General features: G+C 38.5%; 1 protein-coding gene and 1 long non-coding RNA gene across 2 annotated transcripts; both read left to right on the forward strand.

Moving 5' to 3' along the window:
- Positions 1-4,979: 4,979 nt before the first annotated feature.
- On the forward strand, positions 4,980-5,957 carry twist1b (twist family bHLH transcription factor 1b). Its single transcript, XM_055047897.1, has 2 exons — positions 4,980-5,685; positions 5,849-5,957. Exon 1 carries the CDS (start codon positions 5,104-5,106, stop codon positions 5,611-5,613), a length of 510 nt encoding a protein of 169 aa, XP_054903872.1. The 5' UTR covers positions 4,980-5,103; the 3' UTR covers positions 5,614-5,685; positions 5,849-5,957.
- Positions 5,958-7,752: 1,795 nt separating this feature from the next.
- On the forward strand, positions 7,753-15,689 carry LOC129371349 (uncharacterized). Its single transcript, XR_008607142.1, has 2 exons — positions 7,753-7,945; positions 13,708-15,689. It is a non-coding gene; the product is annotated as an uncharacterized LOC129371349 (long non-coding RNA).
- Positions 15,690-25,257: the final 9,568 nt, after the last annotated feature.

Here is a 25,257-nt window from a genome sequence, read left to right on the forward strand (position 1 = left end):
CATAAGTATTCACACCCTTTAAACTTTGTCTCCCATTGTGCGACAACCACAAACTTGAATGTGTTTTTAGGAATTTTATGTGACAGACCAAAGCAGAGACGTGTCTAATTATTTTTTGAAATGTTTTACAAATAAAAATCTGAAAAGTGTACCATGCATATTTATCCGGGCCCTGTGAGTCAATACTTTGGAACCCCTTTCTCCTACAGGCTTAAAATCATTTCAGTATAAATTAATACACTTTACTTATTTAGAGACAAAACTGTTGTCCATTATTCTTTGCAAGCTCAGATTAATATCAGTGCTAGCTTTCCACCAAACATAGCCGTTATATTATTGGACAAGTTACATTTTGGTCTCAGAGGACATCAGCACCTTCTTCCACGTCCTGGCCGTAGTACCTGCATTGCTTTTGGTGATTCTTATCTTCAGCAGTTGGTTGTTGAGATGCAGGTTTCACTTGGAACAACCTGCCATTAAAGCGCAACACAGAGACACCAAAGGCAAACAACTATATGTAAGGACAATTCAGAAGAACCAGTAACCTAACATATTTTTAGACAGAGGAAAGAAGCATGAGAACCTGGAGAAAATTTGCACATAAAAAGAGAATACAAACTCCAGAGCCAGGATTCCAAACCTAGAAAATGCTCAAGTAATTTCTTGATTTTGCATTTTTTTTCTGGATGAATGACAGTAAGCCTGACTTCAAGAGTGAATTAATCAAAAGAACACAGTCACCAATTGTTGTACCATTCATTGTCTTAAATGGTTCAAGTCAGTAGTGTCTTTGTTCTTCTTCTCCAGTCTGCTCATTATGATCCCAGGCAGAAATAGAAATGCTAATACAACCACCAGCATGTTTCTGGTTTAAACTTGACCTCGCTGATTACTGTTCTTTATACAACTGTACTTTTTAACAATACAACATTTGTCTAAAAGAGTGTGAGGCTTTTCAGTCTATTCCTCATTCTATTCCACTGTGCTCCCATGGTTTTTTTAAAAAAATCTCTTTGGAAGGTTTTACTTGATATTCAGTCTGAAATGTTTTTTTTTTTTTTTTCTCACCAGCTACATTTTTTTGTCAAAGTAAGTTAACATTCACTGTGATCCCGTTTATTTTTTCTTATGATCAGAGAGTTTCAAAATTGTCTTAAGTTATTGGGTGTGGTCTCTGGTAGCTAATAAAAAAGAAAAATGTAACAAGAAAAACAATTTGTTAAGAACCATGTATGACCTGAAGATTCTGACAATATGCCAATTTATGTGTTTCTCTCTTTGTATTATTATTATTTTTTTTTTGTATTTTTTTTTTTTTTTTGTAAATGTCATCCATTTAAGGGTTTAGGTTTGGCTGGTGGTGCACTGAATAAAAATACTGAAATTTGCGATATAATATTAACTGCACATTCATCCCTCCTTATCTTGCACATTGTAGGAAAGTCCAAAAAAGGACTTTTGTAAATTTAAATTCTTAGTTGGGATTTTGGCTACTGTTGGTTGCAACACAACATTGAAAATGTAAAAAATGTCTATAATATATACTGTATATAATAGGGTTTTTTCTATTGTAGTTTTGCGTTCCACCATACAAGTCAAGTGAGAAGTTTGTATTTATCCATTACGGGAGTGGATGCCATGTGCATGCTGGGATTTCAATACAATTTTTGAAGTGATAAAACAATGAATTAAATTATAAGGAAAACACTAGTACAGTGTTTTTTTAGCCCTTTTAACATATTACCAAAGTCTAAGCCTGGTGCATTGTTGTGAGTTTGTGTGGATTAAAGAAATGCATAAGTTAGATTAAAGAATTGAATATTCTTAAGAAGCAATAATTAAGTACAACCCATCCTCAAATATTTGTACTTACCAATGCTAATGGTTATAAATTTGCTTTGCTTATGAGCCAATTTTAAAGGATGACTACTCCTAAATTACCTCAAATGACACGTTTATGCGCAGGACTAAAACTTTGTCTCTACTTTCCATTTTAATTTAAGGAGTGGGCTCATCAATCTGTCATATAAACCTTTAGTTTAAATCTCGAGTTTTATCTGTTCTTTTGCTGAGAGCTCTCCAGATAAGAGCGAGGTCATGGTTACCGAAGCCGGTCAAAAAAATCCCTTTCCTTACCTGAGTTGCTGCAGCAGGTAGAGCGTAATGAGATCAGCACCATGGACAGAGGCACAGGACAGGTGTAGTCACCTGAAACACACTCAAGCTGCTCTATTTTGTCATCCTAAACAACAAATGATTGCAAATTTAAAACATTAAAATATGACATTTAGAATTTAGTTTGCAAAGAAGGATTTTTGACCAAAAAATCACCAACAAGAATAAATGAGGTGAGGTGATCATTTGTTCTTGTAAAAAATGTAAAAATTGAAATCTAAAAAAAAAAAAAAAAACAATCTCAGTCCACACTTAAACAAGCCTGTGCTCCCCTTAGAACAATACCTCACTCTGAGGACTCCAACAAGATGTAAATGGATGTTTCACTGGTGTTGTGACCCCTGACCCAGAATGCCCCCCTGCTTCCTGAGCCAGATGCTGCTCCTGTGGACCACAGTCTTCTCAAACCTAAACAAAGTAATCCTCCACTAAACAAGATGGATATTGTATCACCAGCCCTGTTAAAGCTGCAGAGCCAAGCACACAGAGCTTCTCTTCTCTCTGCTCTGAATCAGAAAACTTGAACCGCTTCCACTGTGGATGTACAAACACAAATTGTATGGCAATGTATTGCATGCTGCTGCATATATAAAGTACTTTCTGATATTTTTTTTTTTTTTTTTTTTTTTTGCTGAATGGTAACAAATGTTTCAGGCAAGTTATAATCATAAAAAAATAAATTAATTTTTAAAAAAACTACAATTTGATTATACAATGCATTCAATGCCTTTCAAAAGTGTTCATAAGCCTTGAACTGCTAAAATATAAATATAATTTGATGAGGGGTACTGTAATAGCCCAACAGAAATTGTGTAAATTTGTGATATGGAAACAAGACAAGGTTTTTTTGCTTTTTTTTAGAGTGTGGGATGAATACAATCTTCTTCGCTAAACAGCTCAAGGTCGTTCAGATTTTACAAAAGGGATGTTTGAACAGCAATCTTTACAAGTCTCACCACAGATTAATTTCATTTTTGCTCTCACTTTATGCTTAGGGTCATTGACCTGTTGGAATTTGAACGTCCACAGGAGTCTAAAATATTTAGTCTCTAATGGGTTTTGGTGATGGATTGCCCTGTATTTAGCACCATCAATCTTCCTATCAACTCTGCTTGTCTTTCGCTGCCAGAGGAAAAGCGACGCAATGGCATGATGCTGCCAACAGGATGTTTCACCTGGTGTTCATGGTGATGTGCAGCATATCACTGCATTTAATATATTTGCTGTGCCCCCTGCATGGCTCGTGGAAACCATGATTTCTTATGGCTTCCTTTTTACAGTGGCTTTCTTTGGCCACTTTTTTCAGTTCTGTTTTTGCTCACTCTGTCACTTCAGGTGGTTGGAGTTCATGTCTTGGTAGGTTTGCAGTGGCGCTGTGCTCTTTCCAGTACGCTAAAATGCTCTATGAGATGTTCAATGTTTTTTGTTTTTTTTTAACCTAAATCTGCTTTAAACTTCTCCTCCAAATTTTTTTTTGACATTTCCGATGGATTACTTGGTCTTCACAATGCTTTTTTTTCTTCTTTTCTTCACTAAATCTACTTTAACAAACAATTGAGGCTGTCACAGAGTAGCTGTTTCATCAGCAGTATGTTCTTCACAATCATGCAAAAACCTGCATGACCATGATACATTGGACAGTCACTGAAAATCTCCACAAGGGGGACAAGACGCAAAAGGTAATTGGCAAAGAAGCTTGATGTTAACAAAGGACTGTATGCAAGCATGCCATTAGAAAATTGAGTGAAAGGAAAAAGTGTGCTAGAAAAATGCCCACAAGCAGCAGGAATAAATTAAGCTTTGAGATGATTGTGAATCAAAGATAATTTAAGAAACTTGAGGAGATCTGGACTGGAGCTGGATTAACGGGCCACCACGCCTAGACTTATTCAAAACCTGGGCTAAAACGGTTATGTTCCTTGTGTTACGCTGCTCCTGAGTCAGGAGCAACAAAGAGTGGCCACTTAAAAAAAAGTGTCAGAACATGAATATGTAGCCATTGCAACACTGTATTTGATTATCCAGCAAACATGCTAACCTGACCTCATGGAGACTCTATTGGGTAGGCTACTGTCAAGATAGGATGATAAGAAAAGAAAAAATGCAACAAAAAAAAAGAAAAGAATTATCAGGTATTATCAACATATCAGCAGTGCCACACCTCCCTGCCCCACTGCATGGATACATTAATAAAAGACCTGACCAAGTACCCTGTGCATTCTCAGCAGCTCTGTAAATATTCCTATTGCATGCCTGTCCTTTCTTTTTTAATACACTTTTTCCTTCCACTCAACCTTCCACCAATATCTACCTATATCGCAACAGTGTGAATGTCCAGCTTTGCTAGTAATGTCCTTTTGTGGTTAACATAGGGTCAGCAGTCTTCACCATGATTGCACAAGACATCCTATAATCTTTATTTGCTTCCTCCTCTGGTTTGATTTCCATTAGCTGTAAACTGCAATCATCTAAATGAACCTAAATTAAGGCTTGAAACACATCACGTTGTATGGAATGAACTCATCAAACCCACAAGAGTCATTTTGTCAATTGAACTTTTGCTCTGAATTTGCAGTTTTTGCCACATTCAAATTTAAGTTGCATTTCTAAAAAGTTTAACAAAGAAACTTGAGCTTTGTGCAGAGCTTCTCAAGCAGTTTCTCGGATGTTCCCGCCCCTCAATTCGCGTATTTCAACTTCTCAGCCAATCATGTCCTCCCAAACAACAAAAAAGTTTACTACATGTAGCCTATAAGAACTTCTTAAATTTCTCAACTAACAGAAGAGGGTTTTCCGCCCCCCCCTTCAAGGAACCTATTTATGGATTGTTTTGCGGTGGATCTTCAGGTGGACCGTCTCCCAGGCTTCTCATGAGAGGGGAGTGAGTTCTCGGAGCCCTCTCTGGCCCTACGTCTTCTCAGGTGGGAGATGTCTGAGGAAAATCTGGGGGAAGAGTCGGGAAGCTCCCCCGTCTCTCCTGCGGACAGCCTGAGCAACAGCGAGGGGGAGCCGGACAGGCAGCCGAAGAGAGGCGGCGGGAGGAAGAGGAGGACGAGCAGGAAGAGCGGGGACGACTCGGACAGCCCGACGCCGGGGAAAAGGGGGAAGAAGTCCGGGAGCAGCAGCCCCCAGTCCTTCGAGGAGCTCCAGTCGCAGCGGGTGATGGCCAACGTCCGGGAGCGACAGAGGACGCAGTCCCTGAACGAGGCGTTCGCGGCCCTGCGGAAGATTATCCCCACGCTGCCCTCGGACAAGCTGAGCAAAATACAGACCCTAAAACTCGCTGCCAGGTACATCGACTTCCTCTGCCAGGTGTTGCAGAGCGACGAGCTGGACTCCAAGATGTCAAGCTGTAGCTATGTGGCTCACGAGAGGCTGAGCTATGCCTTCTCCGTGTGGAGGATGGAGGGAGCCTGGTCCATGTCGACATCTCACTAACACCTGGAGACTTTTAAATTTTTTTACTGCTATTATTTTTATTTTTTTATTTTTTATTTTTTGCCCAAAATGGTACGCTTAAGTTTTTGTTTTACTAATATGCATGAACCATAACTGAAAAAGAAAAGTGCTGCCAACTGAAAATATTATGCAACCCAATAATCCAGTAGTTCAAAGCTTGGTGTGCCTCTCTGCAAAGTTTCATGTTTCAAATAACCCGTTATCTAACCTACAGGTGACTGCTGAATCTACTTATCAAATTCTGAAGGGACATTCTGGAGGAGTCCAATGCTGGAAACATGGGATCAACCAAACCAAAGACGACTCTGTGGCTCTGCATGCATATATATATATATATATATATATATATATATATATATATATATATATATATATATATATATATATATATATATATATATATATATATATATATATATATACTTGGTGTGCGCGCGTGTGTGTGTGGTGAGAGGAAGAGGCCCCCATTGCTGGGGCCCCATTTTAATGAGCTTTCATGTTGTTGGCGAATGTTACAAATATATGTCGTTTTTCTTTTTTCTTTTTTTTTTTTTCTTTAGCTTGTTGAATGCATACATTTGGACTTATTTCTGTGGAGATCGAATTAGATGGCTCACGGCTGGTTTTGTGGAATTAACCTGTGCAAAAAAAAAAAATGTAAAGAAAAAAAAGAGAGAAAGAGAGCTTTCAGAATACAATTATTTATTTATTGGTGAAACCTGTTGCCTTGAGAAATGAATCCTGTGTCTGGAATGGAAAAAATAAGTAAAAATAATAATAATAAACTCATTCCATTTTTTTTTGTATTACCTTGTTTTCTGTAAATGTTTGTATATGTTTTTGCAATAAAGAAAAAGACGACGGGAAATATCATTTTGACTCCCCTCCCCCTCCCCCAAGTTTCATTATATTAATTTGTACGATAATTCTCAGAAAACTGGTATAAAAATTATGAAGTATTCATGTATGCCTGATATGAAATCTGCTTACACTTGCGTACTTGCAGAAAAATGAATGGCACAGCATGAGCTGTATTGTAAACATCATTGGGTTTGCACTTGGTTGCTTTGGAGTGCAAAATAGCCAAAAAGAAACCTATCTACTGTTGGCGCAGAATTTGAAAATTAAAAAAAAAGGTTCCTCGTAACTTCTTCCTTTCTTTCTTTCTTTCTTTTTTTTTTTTAAATAAAACCGATTAAATTTAGGAGGCGTTTTATTAAAGAATTGGCAGACTGCAGCTTAAAACAAAATCCCTGCTTTTACAGAATTACATTTTAATCAAATATCTAAAAGTGTTCCCAGTCCCTCTTCTCCTCGCTGTGTTTACAGTTGGATTAAAGTCTGTGCTTGCAGCTCTCTTTTATAAGTAAGTTATACTGAGGTCATGTCAGCCTGCTAGTGGCTCCTCCAGCCTCTTGCTGAAGATTCACTTTATCCTGCATGTAAGTTTTTAGCAGCACCAAGCCACTTTTGTTTTTTGTTTTTGTCTTTTTGGTGTGAACCTGGCGATCCGCATGCGCAACGCCCCTGACAAAAACACGGCACTCCCGATTATTGTCAGTAAATAAATCTTTCAGAGCCCCGCTGTTATCGCGCGGTGATTGATCTCCGCCGATCTGGGAAAATGTTCCTCGCGGTCCAAATTCAAAGTGTGCGCGCGGTCGTAGGTGCGTAATTGGCTCGCGAGGCACGTATGGAATTCCCAGATGTCTATGAAACCCAAGAAGGCCGCGAAGGTGCGCGGCGAGAAGTCTGCGCGCCAAGGCGCAGACGCAGGGCGAGCGCAGGGGCGAGGACCGGGAGAGTGGCTGGGAATTCACCTCAGGAAAAAAGAACGCATTCTGAGCCGTTTTGGTGGTATTTGTAAAAGTTCATTGTTTTTTTTTTTTTTTTTTTTTTTTTTGAAAGCATTTCAATTGCAGCCCCCTCGTGCAATGTAAAAAAAATAAAAACAAAAAAATGTTCCTTCCCCTTCTCTCGGAAGAGAGGAGTTGGCAACTGACACGATGCAGAGGCTCAGAATGAAACCTATTTAGAACAGATGTTAGTATTTTTAAAAAAAAAGTCACGTGAAATGAGCAGATGTTTCAGAGTGTGCAGAGGCTCGCCGGGCAGCGCACAGCTCTGCAGACAGAGCTCCGAGCTGCTTCGCTCTCGGCCCTCTTCCTCCAACCTTTAAAGGACCACTTTCGATAAATAATCTCAAATTTGAGATTGGGGTGGATTATTTAAAAAAATAAAATAAAATAAAGGGAATATCTCCAGGAAACAACCCGGATCTGACCGGCTGCCTTTCCTCGGACTATGAAAGGTAAGATGAAAAAAATGTGAGGGGGGAGAGAGAGAGAGAGAGAGAGAGAGAGCCTGCCGCTCATGGCTGTATGGGGACTTGCTTGTATGTTTGGCTGTAACGCAAAACGCTCAAATGAAGGACAGGATGTTTTGAAAAGAATCCAACACGAAAAGGTCCCGCTTCAGTCAAAGCAGGACCTTTGCTGCTCTTGCAGCTACTTCGGAGAGTGTGCGTGTGTGTGTGTGTGTGTGTGTTTGTGTTTGTGTGCGTGTGGTGTGTGTGTGTGTGTGTGTGTGTGTGTGTGTGAGACTGTGTCTGGAAGAAGAAGGAGGCCCCAAAAGGGGGAGAGTACCCGAGAAATGGGGCAAAGATTTATCATCCAACCTTTGAGAAAAAAAAAAAAAAAAAAAAACGAACCTTGGATTGAGCCTGACACATTACAGCAGAGCTGTCAAAGATGGATGTTTATTCAAAAAATGACTAATTTGTTGAAAAAATATATATATTTAGAAGAAGAAAAATGTTTTCGTTCTTCTGCTTCAACCAGAAAAACCACTATTATTATTATTATTATTATTATTATTATTATTATTATTATTATTATTATTATTATTATTATTATTATTATTGGTGTTGTTGTTGTTGTTGTCAAACAGCTCCTGGTAAACACCAGCACTATTTTTAAAAATTAGTTTTTACTAATACAAAATATTTTATTTCAGCCTCAACAGGTCAGCACTTTCAAGTCTCAAATTATAGACTCTTAACTGTTTATTTATTTATTCATTTTAATTCGTTAGTGAATTAGAATTAAAGTCTCCATGGTTGCTCTCACCCCGTGAAAGAAATGTAAACATGCAATAAATTGCAATGCATTCTGACTAGGAGCTGGCTTCCAAACAGGGCTATTATAGTTATTTAAGAAGTTGGGCTGCAAGGCTAAAAAATAAAAAAATAAATAAAAAAGAATGCTACTGCAAATTTAAAGCACAAAAACAGATGAGAGGCTAAACAGAGACAGACAGCGACAGTCCAAACCTGCTCAACACATTGCGAATGTGACTGATTGCTGAGAAGGTGCATCATGTTTTAACGTAAAAGGAATTTTAGTTGTGCGCACAAATAGGAACCAACAAAAAAAAAAAACAATAAATAAAGAAAAAATTTTAAAATGCGATACGACTCTCAGTGGGGATTTTGTTAGTGTACACAGTAAATTATATACTCATTGAACATTGTTAATAAATAACATAAAAGTTTTTCCGTCTACAACTTCTGCCTTCAGATGTAGACAATTATTTCTCCTGAAAGTAGTTTTGAAGGAAGTTAGACCAAAAAGAATAATAATAAATCAAAATTAGAACATATTTAAAAATTGATTAAATATTCTGTGGCTTCTATAGTCATATTCCGCCATTGCTCAGCTGACCGTTTCATGCTTTTAGATTTGAACAGACCAATGTATATTCCAATGTCTGATTTGATGCATTTAATTCATATTTTCAGAGCTTATACACTGCAAATTACTGATTCGATAAAATACATTGTTGAATAACTTTGTCTGGTATGTGTGAGTGTCAAATGCACAATAAATCTACTTTTTTTATTTATTCGTGGAGGCACAGGTGTATTTCAAAGAAAAATGGGCCACACCTAATTCCTAAGCATATGATTATGATCTGAACCCAAAAACATATTTAAAAAGATGTGCCAGTGAGTTTTCCCTGCAAAGTATTTAGCCAAGCAACAGACATTTTTTAATGATGTTGTTGTTCAGTTATTCATTTTACTTCAGACAAAGTTCAAATCTACTATGTGCCTCTTTTTTTTCTATACATTTTTACTTGATTCTGATCTACCTTCAGGAGCTATTTGGGCTGGAGCTTTCTCAAATATTGACTACAATCTTCTGAATGAATTAAGTTGCCTTTCTTATTGTGAGACTGCTGTTTGAATAGCTAAAACCAGCCTATGTCTTAAAGCGTGCCTTTTGTGACAACCTATTGCACACACAAAAGCAGAGTAGTAAAATCTTTGGATTGTTCAGCAAAAGCAAACAAATAGTTTGGTTGCTCAGAAAAGAATTCCCAAGTGTCAATTTAAAAGACTGCTTTTAGCCTTGCCACCACATGCTTCTCCGAATAAATGAGTGATTTGATCTGTAACTGCACCGAGTCACAGAAAGCCGCTCACAGGCCATAAAACTGTGACACTGGGATTCTGGTATGTGATCTAACTGAGTCCAAGGCGTCCAAATGACAGTCGCAGAGTGTGCACCTTGTGCTTAGCCTTTGTTTCGCGTGATGTGTGCCACCCAGGCTGCAGAACAGACACGGATCGGTGTATTTCAGAGGTATACACAATGATGTCACGAACAGGAAAGGGGCTGGAAAAAGGTTTGGCACCTTTAAGAATTGGCCAGATCTCCCCTCCCAATTGGCTCGGCAGATACGCTGCAATAATAAACAGGCAATCAGAAGGCAGCGTGAGCATACACAAAGGCATTGCAAAACTTTGCAGATAATAAAAGCAGATCTTTCACTTGAGAGCGATGATTATTTGTGCTCCTCAGTTGTCCATAAATAGAGGGCCTCTTACAGGAAGTATAAACATACAGATGAAGTGGAGTCCAAAGCAGTGATTTCAAACGGTTCTGTTTATGTTCAATCAGGACGGGGTGGAACTGTAGCCTTGGTCTTAGCATGAAACACAAAGTATTGTTTCCTGTGGGAAGAAGGGAGGTCTGGAAACTGAGCTGTGCATCTCATAAAAGTCATAAAATATAAGCATGAGTCCTTGTATTAAACGCACAGACTCATAAAAATGTTAAACATTCTGTGTTATTCGAAAGTCTCTTAAATTCTAGATTATTGTCGTGGCCACAAACACCTCAGATGTGACCTTTTCACAGTTAGCCACAACAAACTTTTGTTTGAAAGTTTTTATGACCTTGAGGTGTTACGATCAAAAGCATTTGAATGTTTGCAAATGTGTCTCACACACATCTACACTTATTCTTGTTAATTCAGTAGCTTTTAAAATAATCCAAAATTGAGTCGGGATTAGTCCAAACTTTAAACAGTGAGCACAGCGAGTCTTTTTGTTCTGCAGAATCTCTATGTGTGTGCAAGCTTAATAGCTACATAGTAACAAAGTTGAATGGGCAACAATGATTAGTTGGATTTCCATTAGCCATAAAATTGCACAAAATCAAATTGTGAAAATAAATTTGCTCAATAGAAACATCCAAATTTAGAAAAAACAAATTTTTTGATAAAAAACTAGTTTTGCACTAGGTTGAGGCGGTCTTTAGATAGATGTATTTCGCCAAATTGCAATGAAAACATATTTTTTGCATCACGTGATCAACAGCCGAACATTACTAACGGCATAAACCACATGAAGTAGTAGCAGGAGAATGTTGTTTTTTTTTACTTATTTATATATATTTTTTCAGACAATGTGAGCTCTTAAAGCATCACATAAAATGTTGCGTGATTTGAATGTTTTGAATCTTCTGAAAAATCGCAGACTGCAATTTCCCAAAACGATGCACATGCAGACAGTCCAAAGTTTAAGGGGCTTGTCGCTCTAACATCCGAATAAGACGTTGACATCTCATCATGGTTGAATTATGAATGTATCTAACTGTTTGCCTCCATTGTTGCCAAGATTTTTAGTGACTAGTGAACAAGCTTATGCAGTGTCTTAGTTAATGAAAACACTGCAATCTCAAAAATGTGTTTTTTCAACATTAGAGGAAGGTAGAAAAATAATTTTTGCACGTTTGTAATAGTAATACAGCTAATGTTTACATATTTCTTCTCTCCGAGTTCAAACAAGTGGGTAAAATAATGTATTCAATCATGCGACATGGTCACATGCATTGGAAATTCCATCCGATTGGCTGCTCAGATCAGCCTGAGAGCAGCTGATTTCTTGGATTTGGGATTAGACATGCAATGAATGAGCACCACAAAAAGCCTCGCCCAGAACTTCTCAAGATTCCGGCATTGTATACTTTTTCTTACCTTTGTCCAAACTTTGTATAAAGTTTCTGCCAAGTTTTACTTCGTTTTTATATTGCTATTGATATGATGCTTCATTCAACCCTCAGTCGCTTTGTTTCAGAACCAATTTTCTTCGTTCTTTTTTTTTTTTTTTTTTTTCCATTTGTTTCCAGAGCAATCCAAAGTTGAATACTTTCTAAAAAATGTTACAGCCTGAGCTAGTGAGGGCAGCTGCTACTTCTTGACACAGAACACTGGCTGTTCTACAGCAAGCACCAACACTGCTTGGTGCTGAGTCTACTTTGTTGGCTGAGATGTGGACAGCAAGAAGACCCAGTGTGATTCCCTGATACGTGACACAAAAGGTCTGGGCCACATTAAGATGTTCTGACTGATTTGATGAGTTGGGTTTCTAGTCTGAGAGACTGACGTTCTTGTGCGCCTGAACACTTTGAATTCCTCCATGCTTTGGTCCAATTTTCTTCCAAGCTTTCCATGCCAAGCTGCAGTTTGATGTCATACCTCACAAACAGGCCACAACCATCCCAAGAATCCCAGAGAGAGGTCAAACAAAAGTTTAAATAAAGCAGCCTTGATAATATGTGAATGAGAGAGCTCTTCTCATTAGTGGGAAGAGTTTTCTCAGAGATAATTAGAATCTCTGTTTTACTTTGCCTTTATGCTTCTCTTACTAAAACAAATTAGGAAAAAATAAGACCTCAGAAAGCCTGTTGATAACGATAGTCTTTGAGGGTGTTTCTTGCATTTTAAAAATAATTTTCATTTTTGTTAAAAATACAAAATCTCTTTGTTCTTTCTTTACTGACTGAAACATTCACTGTAATAGGTAAAGAATTAATCTTTCAGAACTGATTTTTGACAACTTTCTGATGAATATAATTAAAGTGGCTCTAAATTTTCTTGATTATCACCGTAAATAAGTTAGCAACACAAAGCCTGCACAGGTTTTAATCTAAGCAGTCTTCTCTTTCACGTGAATTTAGGCAGAGCACAATCTGCCCCTTATTGAGCCAATGGAGTGAAATATGCGGTCCCTGCATATTGCCCCCGGGTGTATAGCAGGCCTCTAATGATGCAGCATCCCTGCTCCTGTCCCTAAAGGCGCTCAACTCCCTGGGCATTAATCCCATTGCCTTCATTAACCTGCTGGCCCACCGGCCACGGCAGCGCTGAGAGCCAGGAGTCTAATCTTATGCTCATAATTGATGTGTTGTTACCTAGAGTTACAAAGATCTCCTTATTCCCCTCGTGTCATTTTAACTTTACGCTCATTCAGATAATTAGGCTCTTAGCAGGGAAGTGGGATCATGGGGAAGCGGGGAAAATCCAACTGGAAATCAGTGGAAAACTTTGTTCCCGGTCCATGTTGATGTCCGGGTGTCAATGAACGCACAGGAAAACACTGAATGATAAATCTGCTCGATAAAAATATGCACCAAAAAAGTTACATCATAATAATATGAACAATATTTAGTTGTTAAAACATTCATCCTGCGAAACAGCTAACTTCACTGGCTTGAATTCACAGCACATCTGATTCCAGCTCAAGCTGCAAAGTAAAATGTTGTATATTCTTTGTGGCATAATTATTCTCCTTTTAGTGCATTCATAATTCTTTCACATTATTTTCCTTAAAACAGAGTTGCAACCAACAGATGATGTGTACATTTTAAATAATATGTCCCCTGGCTTTAATTTTGTGCGTGAAATGTGAATGTGATTCATTCACATTTTTTTCTCTCATCTAAGGAGGAGTTTTGATGCTGGATGGAGACCTCTGACTCCGCTGACCACAACACTTCCAGGTCAGGTGACCAAAGAAATGACAAGCACGTCATCAACTCCTGTGTGCAGCGAATGTATTGCAAAATCTGCCGACAAATGTCCACTGTACTGACTTTTATAGCTGTAATTGTGATTGCAAATTTCTTTTTGTAAACAGCTTTCTTTTCTTTTCTTTTTTAACTGTTACTTCATGGCTGAATGTGATTGTAAATGAGTTCGTAATAATATACATTATTGATTGCGCAAACGGAACATCAATTTAAAAATGTTTAAAATAGCAGCTCAGCTCAGTGTTGAAGCGGGTCACTCCTATTGAGAAGCCTGTACGATTTATCTCCTCTATCTGCATGCTGTCAGGCTGCTGGCCTCATCCTCCTTAGTGCTAAATCAAGTTCAAAGAGGACCACTGGTGTTTGGCAGATAGTTTTACATGAGGGGCAGGGGCAGGACCATTTGTTTGGTCAACCTCTGGCTCCCTCTTTGATTCGCAGCTATCTGTGACCCCATGGCAGAGCGGCGCCACTTAAGGCTCTTCGTTCAGGCACAACGCTCACTGATAAAATCAGCACCGGAACTCACTTCAGTTTCAGTCGCCGATTTTCCAGCTATATTTACTGAATGCTCATATTTAGCAACTTTCAAAAGTATTCATACCCTTTGATGAGTAGATTCACACACTTCGGTGTATTTCATTCAGACTCCGTATTATAGATCAAGAACCTATGCGTAATTTTACTTACCAAAAAACTCCAGCTGTGTGTAATTTGATTTCCGTATAAGTGCAGTTTTTCTACGAAGGCCCCAGATGTTTGTTAGGGAACGTCAGAAAAAGCAGAAAGACCAAAGAACCACAACATATCAGGGAGAAAGTGGAGGAGACGTGTAACGCATGGTTAGATTAAAACACAGTATCTCCTGTATTGAACAGCTCAGCTCTGCATTAAGTGACGGGCTGGCTGGGATGCACATCTGCCCCGATCAGCAGGAACAGAAAAGCTGGACAGAGTTTATGTGAAAATAGGCCGATAATGATTAGAGAATAGGGTGGAGATCAACCGTCACACAGAACAAATAACCAAAACATACAGCTGGAATATAATCAAGTGATTTGGATATAAAAGCATATGACTTTTTTTTTTAGAAAAAAAGTGCAGACCCAACTCAAAAAGAATATACTTGAAAATCTAGATGACGCTGCATAACCTGATGGAGCTTGAGCTTCAACTAAAGTTTCAGTTTCTAGATGGGCAAAAATCTTACACCTGTAATTGCGGCAAAAAGCTATTTTAAAAAGCATTGACTTGAGCACAAATATATTTCTGTCACACTTTTACGTAACAAAATTCAGAATCTTTCCATTTCACAGCTGACTTTGCGTGGGTCTGTCATATAATCCAAGTGACCTGCACTGACATTTGTGTTTTCTGACATACCAACATTTACTAAAGTTCAAAGGTATGAATAGTTTTGAAGGCACTGTTGGAAGTCCTTAAGGCTTCATGTCACTTCCATGATTTATGCCAGATTAAGTTGGTTGATTTTTATAACATGTATGAAAGAAAATAAAAACTTTGTTCCTGCACCAACTACTCATGTTAAAATACAAGTTAAAGCTGTTCTGTTTTGTAAAAATACACACAGCTATAACAAAGGCATCAAAAGCACATTGAATCCGTGATGTGATAGCAGCAGTTCAGTTTCCAGCCTTGTTCTGCTGTTTCTCAATCAGTTTGGTAATACAGAACATTTTCCAAAGAAATGTATGTGCCTTTCCCCTGAAGACAACTGACCAAAACTGGAAACGCATCAGAAAAAATAGTCCCGTGTTTGCTTTGCATTGCAAGTGTGTTATCACGTTAAAAGAATAAATAATGCATTGTGATTTGATACATGTTGCTGTGGGGCAAAACTGAGGCATTAATAAAATTACATACTGATTCAAAAGAGTCACTGCCTGCTTCATAGTGCAATTGATTTCACATTTGTACGCATTTTGTTTCATGAAAATATGTTGGTTTTTTTGTAGCTGCAGAACGTTAGTTGATGACTTTAGGTTTAAAAAATGTTATTGGAGAGTTATTTGAAATGGTGGACATCATAAAAAAAGTGAACTCCCTCTGGTTGGGAGACTTTTTTGTAATCTGCAGAAAGCTGGATCTTTTCTACTGTCCTTGGAAACAAATGTTTCAGTGAGTTTTTCAAGAAATGTTTCCACAAAAAAAAAAAAAAGAAAGAGAGAAAGAAAGAAAGAAATCTGGCCAAAGCTTTGAATTGGATGTGTTTCAATGAGTCACCTTTTTCCCAATGCACTGCTTTGCTCTCTTGTACTCTTATTTTGGTGCATTTTCCTGACCTTTAACACTTGCCCCAGAGAGATGCAAATGCCCAAAGAACATAATGGCTCCCTTCCTGTGTAAAAACCAGGCCCGTAAAGGAAGATAATTAGAGTTGTCATGACAACAGGGTCCAGCGGGCTGATGGAGCCATGTTCGGTCCCAGAACTTCAAACGGTATCAAAGCTGCACGGGCTGGTACATGGGCTCTGGTTTGAATTACCCACTGACTTACAGCATCTCTCTTCGAATTCGAGATCAATATGGAATACCCCCCTCCTCCATCCCCTGCCTTCCAAAAAAATATCTGAAAACGGGGAAGAAACAGCCCAGTTAGTTCTGGTCCAGACATACACAGAAATCTGGGTTTCATTAGAGACAATTATCTTATCTGTTTTATCTCAATGCTGCCCCAAGGGTTGGCAGGCAGATCACTGAGCTCGGTGCAGTTTGGGAAAGCCCACAGCCAGCCAGAGGCCTGTGGATCAGGTCATTGAAACACTCCTGCCCCTGCTGCTAGTGATAAAATATTTTCATGCTTTTGTAAATAGATTTTCGTCTTTCAACCCCACAGGACACAAAAAACACAACTTTTCTTCTGTAGATGTCCAGGGAAGATGAGGAGTCAGCTGAAACGTTGTTGGCTTTGCTCTCTGGTGGAGCTGCATGAGTTCGTCTTTGCTCGTTTCTCAACTTATAGCTGTACTTTATCACTGACACGGACCTGGGTTATTGCAAAGTCCAGTCCACTTTGTCCAATCTCGTGTCTTGAAACGCAGCACAGACACCTGTCAACGCCACGCTGCAGTGGACTGTTCTTTACTGAGAAACATGAAAACATTTCATGTAGAAATGAAAGCAGTTCTCTGAGGTGTTGTTCATGATAAAGTGTGGTTTGAGAAAGCATACATACAGTCTGGATAAATTTAGAGGAGCAAATCTTTTATGTCCTTTCATTTGCTTTGGAGCTGGAGAAAAGACACCACTTTGACTTTACTGTATATTAATCACCTGAGAGAGAAGAAGACAGACATATTCACCCTATTGTGAGATAACATAGTATTGTTCTCTTCTTTAAATTACCCATCTGAATTTCAATAAAATTAATTAAAATAATTCAGAATACATTTTGCTGTAGCTTAACATTAGAATGAGAAAAAAGTGTCATAAAATGAAAACCCATACACTTAGGATTCATAGTGCTTTTGCAAAATATCCACACTGCTCTGTACTCACAACAATCTTCCATAGTCTGAGTAGATTTTTTTTTTTTTTATAACAATGCCAAATATCTTAACCACATCACCAAGTTCCTCAACAAGTTCATTAGCATTTTAACAAGCAAACAGTTCCATTTTTTTTCTTTTGGTAAACAGTTATTAGAACAACCAGAGCATTAAAATGTCTGGGTGTCAAAAACAATCATCTGAAAAAATAAATACAAGGTAGCAAAGGCAACACACTGTACTTTCATGATGTGGAGCAGTGTGAATGCCAATGGTAGGAGAGCCTCAAAGGCAACACCAACTAATGTCACAGGACTTATTGTTCCAATATGAAATAAACATTTTTATTTTCTCTTATTTTATATTCTCTTATGCTGTTTGTAACACGAAAAACTTTATGAGTGCAATTAATCCTGGCATCATTCAACAATTCTCTGGGTGTGAATGAAGAATATAAACTTTGGTACTTTTTACATAAAAGCATTGTGAAATTTAGGCGAAATGAAGTCAGTAAAATTTTATTTGTGTGGCACTTTTCAGAGACATAATATAGATCCCACAAAGCCAGAACAACTAAAACCAAGAAACACATTAAGCAAAAATACAGAGAAGTAAAGCTCTCTTTAATTGTTTTAAATATATTAATTTAAACTGAATGTTCCTGTTCCAGTCATCTAAAATAATAGATTAAGCTGAATATTCTTTGAACCGTGGCGTTGTGCGATTTTCCACTTGTTTCTGAAAAATCCTTTTCTCCAGAGGAAGTTGGAGCAGTTTGTCCAAATGATTTCCAACATGTCACTCCCTGCAGTGTACTATGTAAAAACACTCAGAGGACGATGACGGTAAGACAGCATGATGCAGGTAATTTGATTCAAAGTGAAGAACATCTTTTGAAGAAGGATGTGGTTCCAACAATTCATATTGACTCAAACCAGACAGAAGACCAAAGCCTTTGGCTCTTGTCAAGCCCTGCTAAAAAGTACTAGTGAAAGCAGCTGTGGCATATTTTAGCAGAAAATGTACGTTGTGTGTCTTTCAAGAAAAAAATTGAGTTATAAGTGATACCTCCTATCAAATGTCAGGAGATCACTGCACATGAGAGAAGAGCAATATCTGTCTGTAGAGATGCACCACAATGCAGCAATGTTCCCAATGTTTTTGCTGAGACATAAGTAGCTAAGTTTATACAATCCATTTGTTAGCAAAGAGATATCGAGCATAAATCTCCTGCAAAACAGTTTCGCCTTAGTATATTTCAAGAAAACAGAGGGACGGCCTTAGGAAGTCTGGCAGAGTTTGGCTCAGAAAAAAGCTTTTAATTTTAAGGGAAGATATCTTTTGCAGGGGTTTAATGGTGGCGATAGTAAAAAAGCAGAGAGGGGCCCTTCGGAGGACCCTGGAGCTGTAATTGAGAACCCTCCTCATCAGGGGTTAGGGATCACACAGGCAAAGACTTCCCTTCATCACAGCAGAGCCTGGAAATGCAGAGGACAGCATGGGTCAGCACAGCCGCCCTGCTGTGGGCCGTTACAATGGCAAACAACCCATAGGCTAAGCAAAACAGATGACGAATACAATAATATAAGGTATTCACATGAAGGTCAGTCTTCTGCAGTGATCTGTCTCCATTCTCCAGGAGAATGGAGACTTTTCCCACTTTTCCCACTTTTCTCCAAAAGTGGGAAAAGGTCAAATTGCTCTAGAGAGAAATCACTCCTGAAATCAGGACACGCTCTAGAGGCTCTCTACTGAAGTCATCGAGGGATCCCAGCCCACATCTATCGGGCTAAGATATTTTCTTTCCGGTTCTTTGTTGTGTGTACCCTGCCGATGGAATCTAGCATCCTCGTCAAGGGGAAATTTTATGACTTATTAACTGTCAACAGTTCGCAGCCTCCAAGGAGCCATTAACAGTTCTCCTGTGGTCACGCCGAAAATGCCAGTGTTTGAGTTGGACTCGAAATGTTTTTTGCCCTTCTCCACCCTGTGTACAAGTGCAGCAAAATACTTGACTTTCAGCCTTAGATCGTTGTGTCCAGATAACAATAATAATGTGTTTGCTTTGTTTTGAAAGTACAGAAGGAATTGTGTGGATTTATGGACCATGACCACAGTTTATCACAATAAAGACAACAAATATAGAGAAAAAAAAAAGTGAGGGCTAAAAGCCTTAAATATTTACATGATTGCATCATCACTACATCAATACATTGCTGTAATAATACCATTTATTTTTCAACTTTTCTTTTTTTTTTTAAGTTGAGCTATACCCTAGTTATATTTGCACATGAGAAATGGTGTCAGCTGTACGACTAAATCATTTATCACCAGCCAAAAACAACTCGGATGAATAATTGAGTCCAGATGTGGTTGATTCAAGCTAGATACCAGGGTTCATTTCCTGTCTGTGCTCTGTAAGACAACCTATTACACCTCCCAGGCAGCTGCCGGGCACACCGGCCCCGGCCTGAGTGTCAACACTCCTCAGGTGTCAGCACAAGAATTAAACAAAACGCAGACACCCCGGTCTAATCGCTTTAAAGAGAAAACCGAGGAACACCAAAGGACTTTTAACAATGTATTGCTATCTAAGTAGCTGACTATATTATAGAAAGCATATTATTAACAGCTGCTGAAATGACACGAAAACCTGCAGAGACATCAGCCGGGATCAGTCAAGTTTAGGCCCGACTGGCCCTGTGAATGGTAACTGACTAGTTGAAAATACAAAAGTATAATTTCTGTAAATGCGTTATGTATTCAGCCCACTTAAACAGTCAGTGCACCATTTCAATATTTGGATGCTGAACACAAGACAATAAATCTGATTTATTAAACTTTTGTGAAAAATAAGACTGTTTTAAGGACAGTTCCGCATAATTCACTCCTGGTTTGACTAGTCCATGTAATTAAGTTTTAAGGCATTTATCATGCTATTGTGGTCTTAACAACAAAAAACAAAAAAACAGTGAAACCTTTAGTGACATTCAACACAGTTTCTCTGTGTTATTCCTGTGCCATAGTTCATTCTGGATCTACTTTCTCTAAGGAAAATCACACATGGGGCTTTTTCACTGAGCATGTTCCAGTTCCCAAAAGTCATTTTGAACCAGTTTTACATGTTTTCACCAGAAGAGCAAGGTTCCTGAAACCTGGTTCCAGTCAGTCCGCCCTCACATATTTTCACTTATGTTTCTCATATAAATAACAGACCGCTTACAAAATCAAAGCTGAAAAATAAAATATTGTGAGTGTAGCTGTCATTTTAGTTCTCATATATTACAGAAAGATCTGAATCAGGTTTATTGTTGTTTTCCATTGTATATATATATATATCCTCCAGTATTTCAAAGACCTGTAATTCTTTATGCTCATTTGTTAATAAAATCAACAGAATAAGATCTGATCATCTTGTTTGATCTGACTCTTTAAATAAAGCTGTTTGGCCACCAATTCAACCAACATAAACAAAAACCTTTATATACATATAACAGCATTTTAACATCCACATGAAATACCTGTCAAATAATTACAATTCCTGTGAATACATGCATTACATTAATAAACATTAATGAACTATAAGGAAAATTCAGAAATTTATCAATTCTGATTGTTCATAATTTCCCAACTATGTCCTGCAACATACCGGCTCTGTGTTACAAACTCAAAGCATATAGAGGATGCAAACAGTGACACATTTCACATAAACTTGCCTGCAGTAGCAGTTCTGTTGTTTATTTTATATGCTAAAAGATCTGGGAGGCCATAACTCTTGTTTGGCCTTAAAAACTATTCTCTTCCGGGCCTTTGGGGCCATGTGGTAACAATTAGGTTCCTTGGCTCGGCCATGCAGGTGACTGACACTGGGTGACCACTCCTCAGCACCAGCGCATGTGCTAATGAACCAGTGTTTCCTGGATGTCTCTTTTATGAGAGAACTGATTCTAGTTTTTCACCCAGTTGTCTCCCCTGAGACTTTTTTTACAGCTAATTTTGAAAAAGTCTCTGGTTTTATGACCTGGAGCATCTGTTGAGCACTTTTCAATGCTTACTTTTTAATTGTTTGCGTTTCATTTTTTTTTTTTTACGTTGTTTTAGAGAGCTGGGTTTTCTTGCCTGTGGATTGAAATACGATTTGCAATGTGCAGGTGGGATCAAACCTTCTGTCTTTCAGACCAAGAATTGTTTTTCTCCTTAAAGCCAGGATCCATATTTTTTCAGCACGAAGTGCATGCCAGTTTTAAAACAAATAAACATCAGCCGAGGAGGTTTCTGTGAAGAAAATCAATCCATGAAAGGATGTCAGAGTTGTTTGGAAGAAAAGGTAAATAGTGAAGTGGAGTGGCCTACACAGTTTAATGCAGTGTTTACTCTGTAATTAGTCTTTGCAGAATGAGATTCCTGACAGAAAGCCCTGAGACGGTGTGGCATGATAAAATAAACTACAAACAGAGCTGTTTCAAGACATCCTTCGTGGACCATAAACCAAAACGGCTTCGAGAGACCACAACCACTCTCTAATTTTCAAAATGGGTGGTCTGGATTTCCCTTCATCTTGCCATCATCTTCTGTTCGCCCTCTTTTAATCTTATTTATTCTGCTCATTTCTTTGCATTTGTTCTCCGTGCTCTCTGTTTGTTTTTTTACCTCCTGGTGTTTGTCGCTCAACTTCCTGCTCGCTCCCACCCTGGGGGAACCTGGTTGGAGATCCGACTTCAGACTCAGAGCTGATGACACAGCCAGGAGGAGGAGGCGGGGGTGACTGGAGCTCCCTCTAAACTGTGTCACTGTCCACCTGAGCAAACAGAGTATGAAGAAGCTGTGGGAGCGAGGGGGAGGAAGGACGGGTAGCGGGGTGGGGAAGGGGGAGCTGGTAGGAAGACCAAGATCCAATTGGTGAGGGAGGACTGGCAGAGTGACAGCAAATGTACAATAACATTAGTCTTCCGCTTTGGCCCAAGTGAGTTCTCCTTCTGGACTCATCTGTGCCTCTTCGTATTATTCTTCTTTCTTCTGTTTTTTTGCACGGATCCCCGTCCAATGGAAACACATTCCTGTCATGCCTGACTGCTGTTCTCTGTTTAGATTTCTCATTACAAACAGCATTACATGCATGGACTGGAGCTGGACTCAGCACAAGCAAGGAGAGGTCCAGGGACCTCAGCGCTGCACCACCTCTGGTCCAGAGATGGAGTTTGGTCTGTCGCGTTGTGGCAAATAGCCCCAAATCACAAACATTCATTTTAAATGCAAAGATCATAATTTCTAATAAGATTTTTTCTTCTTCTTCAATAGTTACAGTAAGTTTTATGTCTGCAATCGAGAAATATGTTAAAAAGAATTTAAGGCTGCTGAGTACTAGACAAAAATCTTAATAGTAATTATTTTTTCCATGATTTGAATCAGCGTTGTTTTAGTGGCATTTATTCATGGAGTTTTTAAGTCTATTGTATAAATTAAAGTTAAAGAGTAGACGAGAAGCTGTAGCTACCAAGGCAGTCTCTCTGTCACTGCTCATTCAAGAGATATTTTTCAAGACAACAATCCGTTCTGTGATTACCATAAATAATTTCCAAATGGTGTAGATACAGACACTACGTCATTATCCAGATATGACACTGCCCTTATAGTTTAGTATCTCTAAAGCCTCTTTTAGGAAGTTTTAAATTACTTGGAATGTCAAAATGACAGGGAGTTTTATGGTTTGTGTGAAAAAAAAAAAATTCTGCTTTCAAGATTTTGAGTTTTTCTGGCTTGAGAATATATGCTCTTTAAGCACCAATGCTTATCTCAAGGGTAAACCTGAAAGCTTTTCTTTTTGTACCAAGTCAACTGTTGTTGACCTTCAAGATTTCTCTGGTTGCCTTTTCCAATTGCAAAGTCTCCAAGAAACTGAACAGAAACTCTGGGAATTCTGAAAGCTTTTTCTTTTGATGTTAAGCTGTCACAAGGAACGTCAGCTCCTCTCTTGATTTGAAATGTCTTTGTTTTGTCGGGTTATGACGGAACCCTCAGTTTCCATCCGGGCGATTTATGATCATGAAGTGAAGCTGCCTCACAGGATACCAGAACTTTTATGGAAAGCAGACCTCCTTCTTTCTCTGCATGTCCTCTCATCTTAATCCAAGCTTTGCTCCGGGACTTGGGTCTGCAAAACATTGACTGACACCTGACTCAGTCTATTAGAGGGAAAAGTTCAAGTTGCACTATGTAAAAATGACACCAATGGAAAAATCAGGTTGGAGGACGGGAGTGCAGGATCATCACTAATTTCTTTCTTTCTGATGATTACACAGGATTAATTTCATTCAACAACAAATCAAAATAAATTAAATGAGACTCCGATCTTCACCTTACGCCAAAGGAAAATGAAGACCCATGAGACTACGCTTTCTGCTGCAGCCAAGATATATACGATAAGAAAGAGTCAACCGTTTTGAAGATTCAATGTGGGCACTCTTTCATGCATAGATGGAGTAATTTATGGACAACAATATTTATGTTCTCCTTTTATCTTTGCTGCACTGCACATTTTATTTATGAATGCACGTGCTGACGTGTTGAGATGATGAAATGCCGTCAAGCATCTTTCTCCTATAAAGAGTTACAGCAGTCAGTGCAGCCCAAAGACATCTTGCTTTAACTTGCTCTTTTGTAGCTTTAACACAAAGCTGTGTGAGAGGTGCCTTGGAAATGAGCATTTTAATTCTTCTTTCGTCACAGAGCGCACGAATGCACAGAAAATATGTGCTGTGCATTAAAATGTAAAAAGTTCGAAATCAACCTTGGCATTTCCCCAATCCACCAGAAGTGTTAAACAGAAACAAAATAGAAACTAAACTTGCAAAATGAAAAAAACATAAATTTTAAAAATCCATTTTAGTGTTTCGTTCAGGTGATTTTTTGAGCTTTGGATTGAATTTTGCCCAAACAAATTGTGCTGAATGGGTTGAATTGTCCGACGGATTAGATTAAATATCCAGTTGGATATTAGTTGAACTTGTTTGTCCCTCTACGTGCCTTGAGACAACTATTGTAGTGAAATGGTGAGTGAACTAGTTTTAATACCTTTACTACCTTTATGCGTATTTAGAATGGGTGGAGAAATAAATGAGCTGGAGAGCTGGAAACATAAACATTTCTCACAGTTTTAGAAAAAATCTGATCTATGTTGTTACATTTAGAAGACAAATCAAACTAATTTCAAACCTTTAAAGGCTGGATGCACCAGTGTAACATGAAACTAGTTTATGATAAATATGGGGAAGATGAGCCTTCCTGCTTTGACTTTACTAAAATCAACCAAATAACATCTTCTTGAAGTCATGAAACCATTTAAGTATGACGTCCTCGGTATTCAGCAATAAACAGCGTTGAAATATGCCCCAGCTATTTTCTTTTTTTACGAACAAGCTCTCGCACCCTGGAGTCCCAACTCACGCCAAACACACACGCACGCACGCACACATGCAACCAAACTGAATTTGGAGTAAATGTTTGGTTTTCACTGAGCACTTTTCATGTATAAAAAGACATAGTCCAGATTGTAAAAAGCAGAACAAAAACAACCACAGGGAACCTTATGGGGGAGAAAATGTTGACATGACATGTACTGTGACACCAAGGAAGTTTTCACATTCTACTATTTGGTAACATCCAAAAGGGAAGATTTTGGTTTTTGCTGTTTCTTGAGTGATTTCCTCGACAGTTACAATTTTATACTGGAATAAAATATGTTGAAGTGGTGCTACTCTGCCTTGATTAGAATTTGTGGGAACTCTACCCACTTTTGCCCTTTTCTAATTTACTATACTCAATCACATACATTTTAAACAGCCTACAACACACCAACCACTCTGCCATTTAGAAAGCTCTCTCGATACTGTTTCAATTGTGGGAAACCTTTTATCGGTTGTTTGCCTCTGGGCTTGCATCTCCAGCAGAACATCCTC

Source organism: Poeciliopsis prolifica, unplaced genomic scaffold (genome assembly GCF_027474105.1).
Source record: "Poeciliopsis prolifica strain line A6 unplaced genomic scaffold, Auburn_PproV2 SCAFFOLD026, whole genome shotgun sequence".
In the NCBI taxonomy this organism is placed as follows: Eukaryota; Metazoa; Chordata; class Actinopteri; order Cyprinodontiformes; family Poeciliidae; genus Poeciliopsis; species Poeciliopsis prolifica.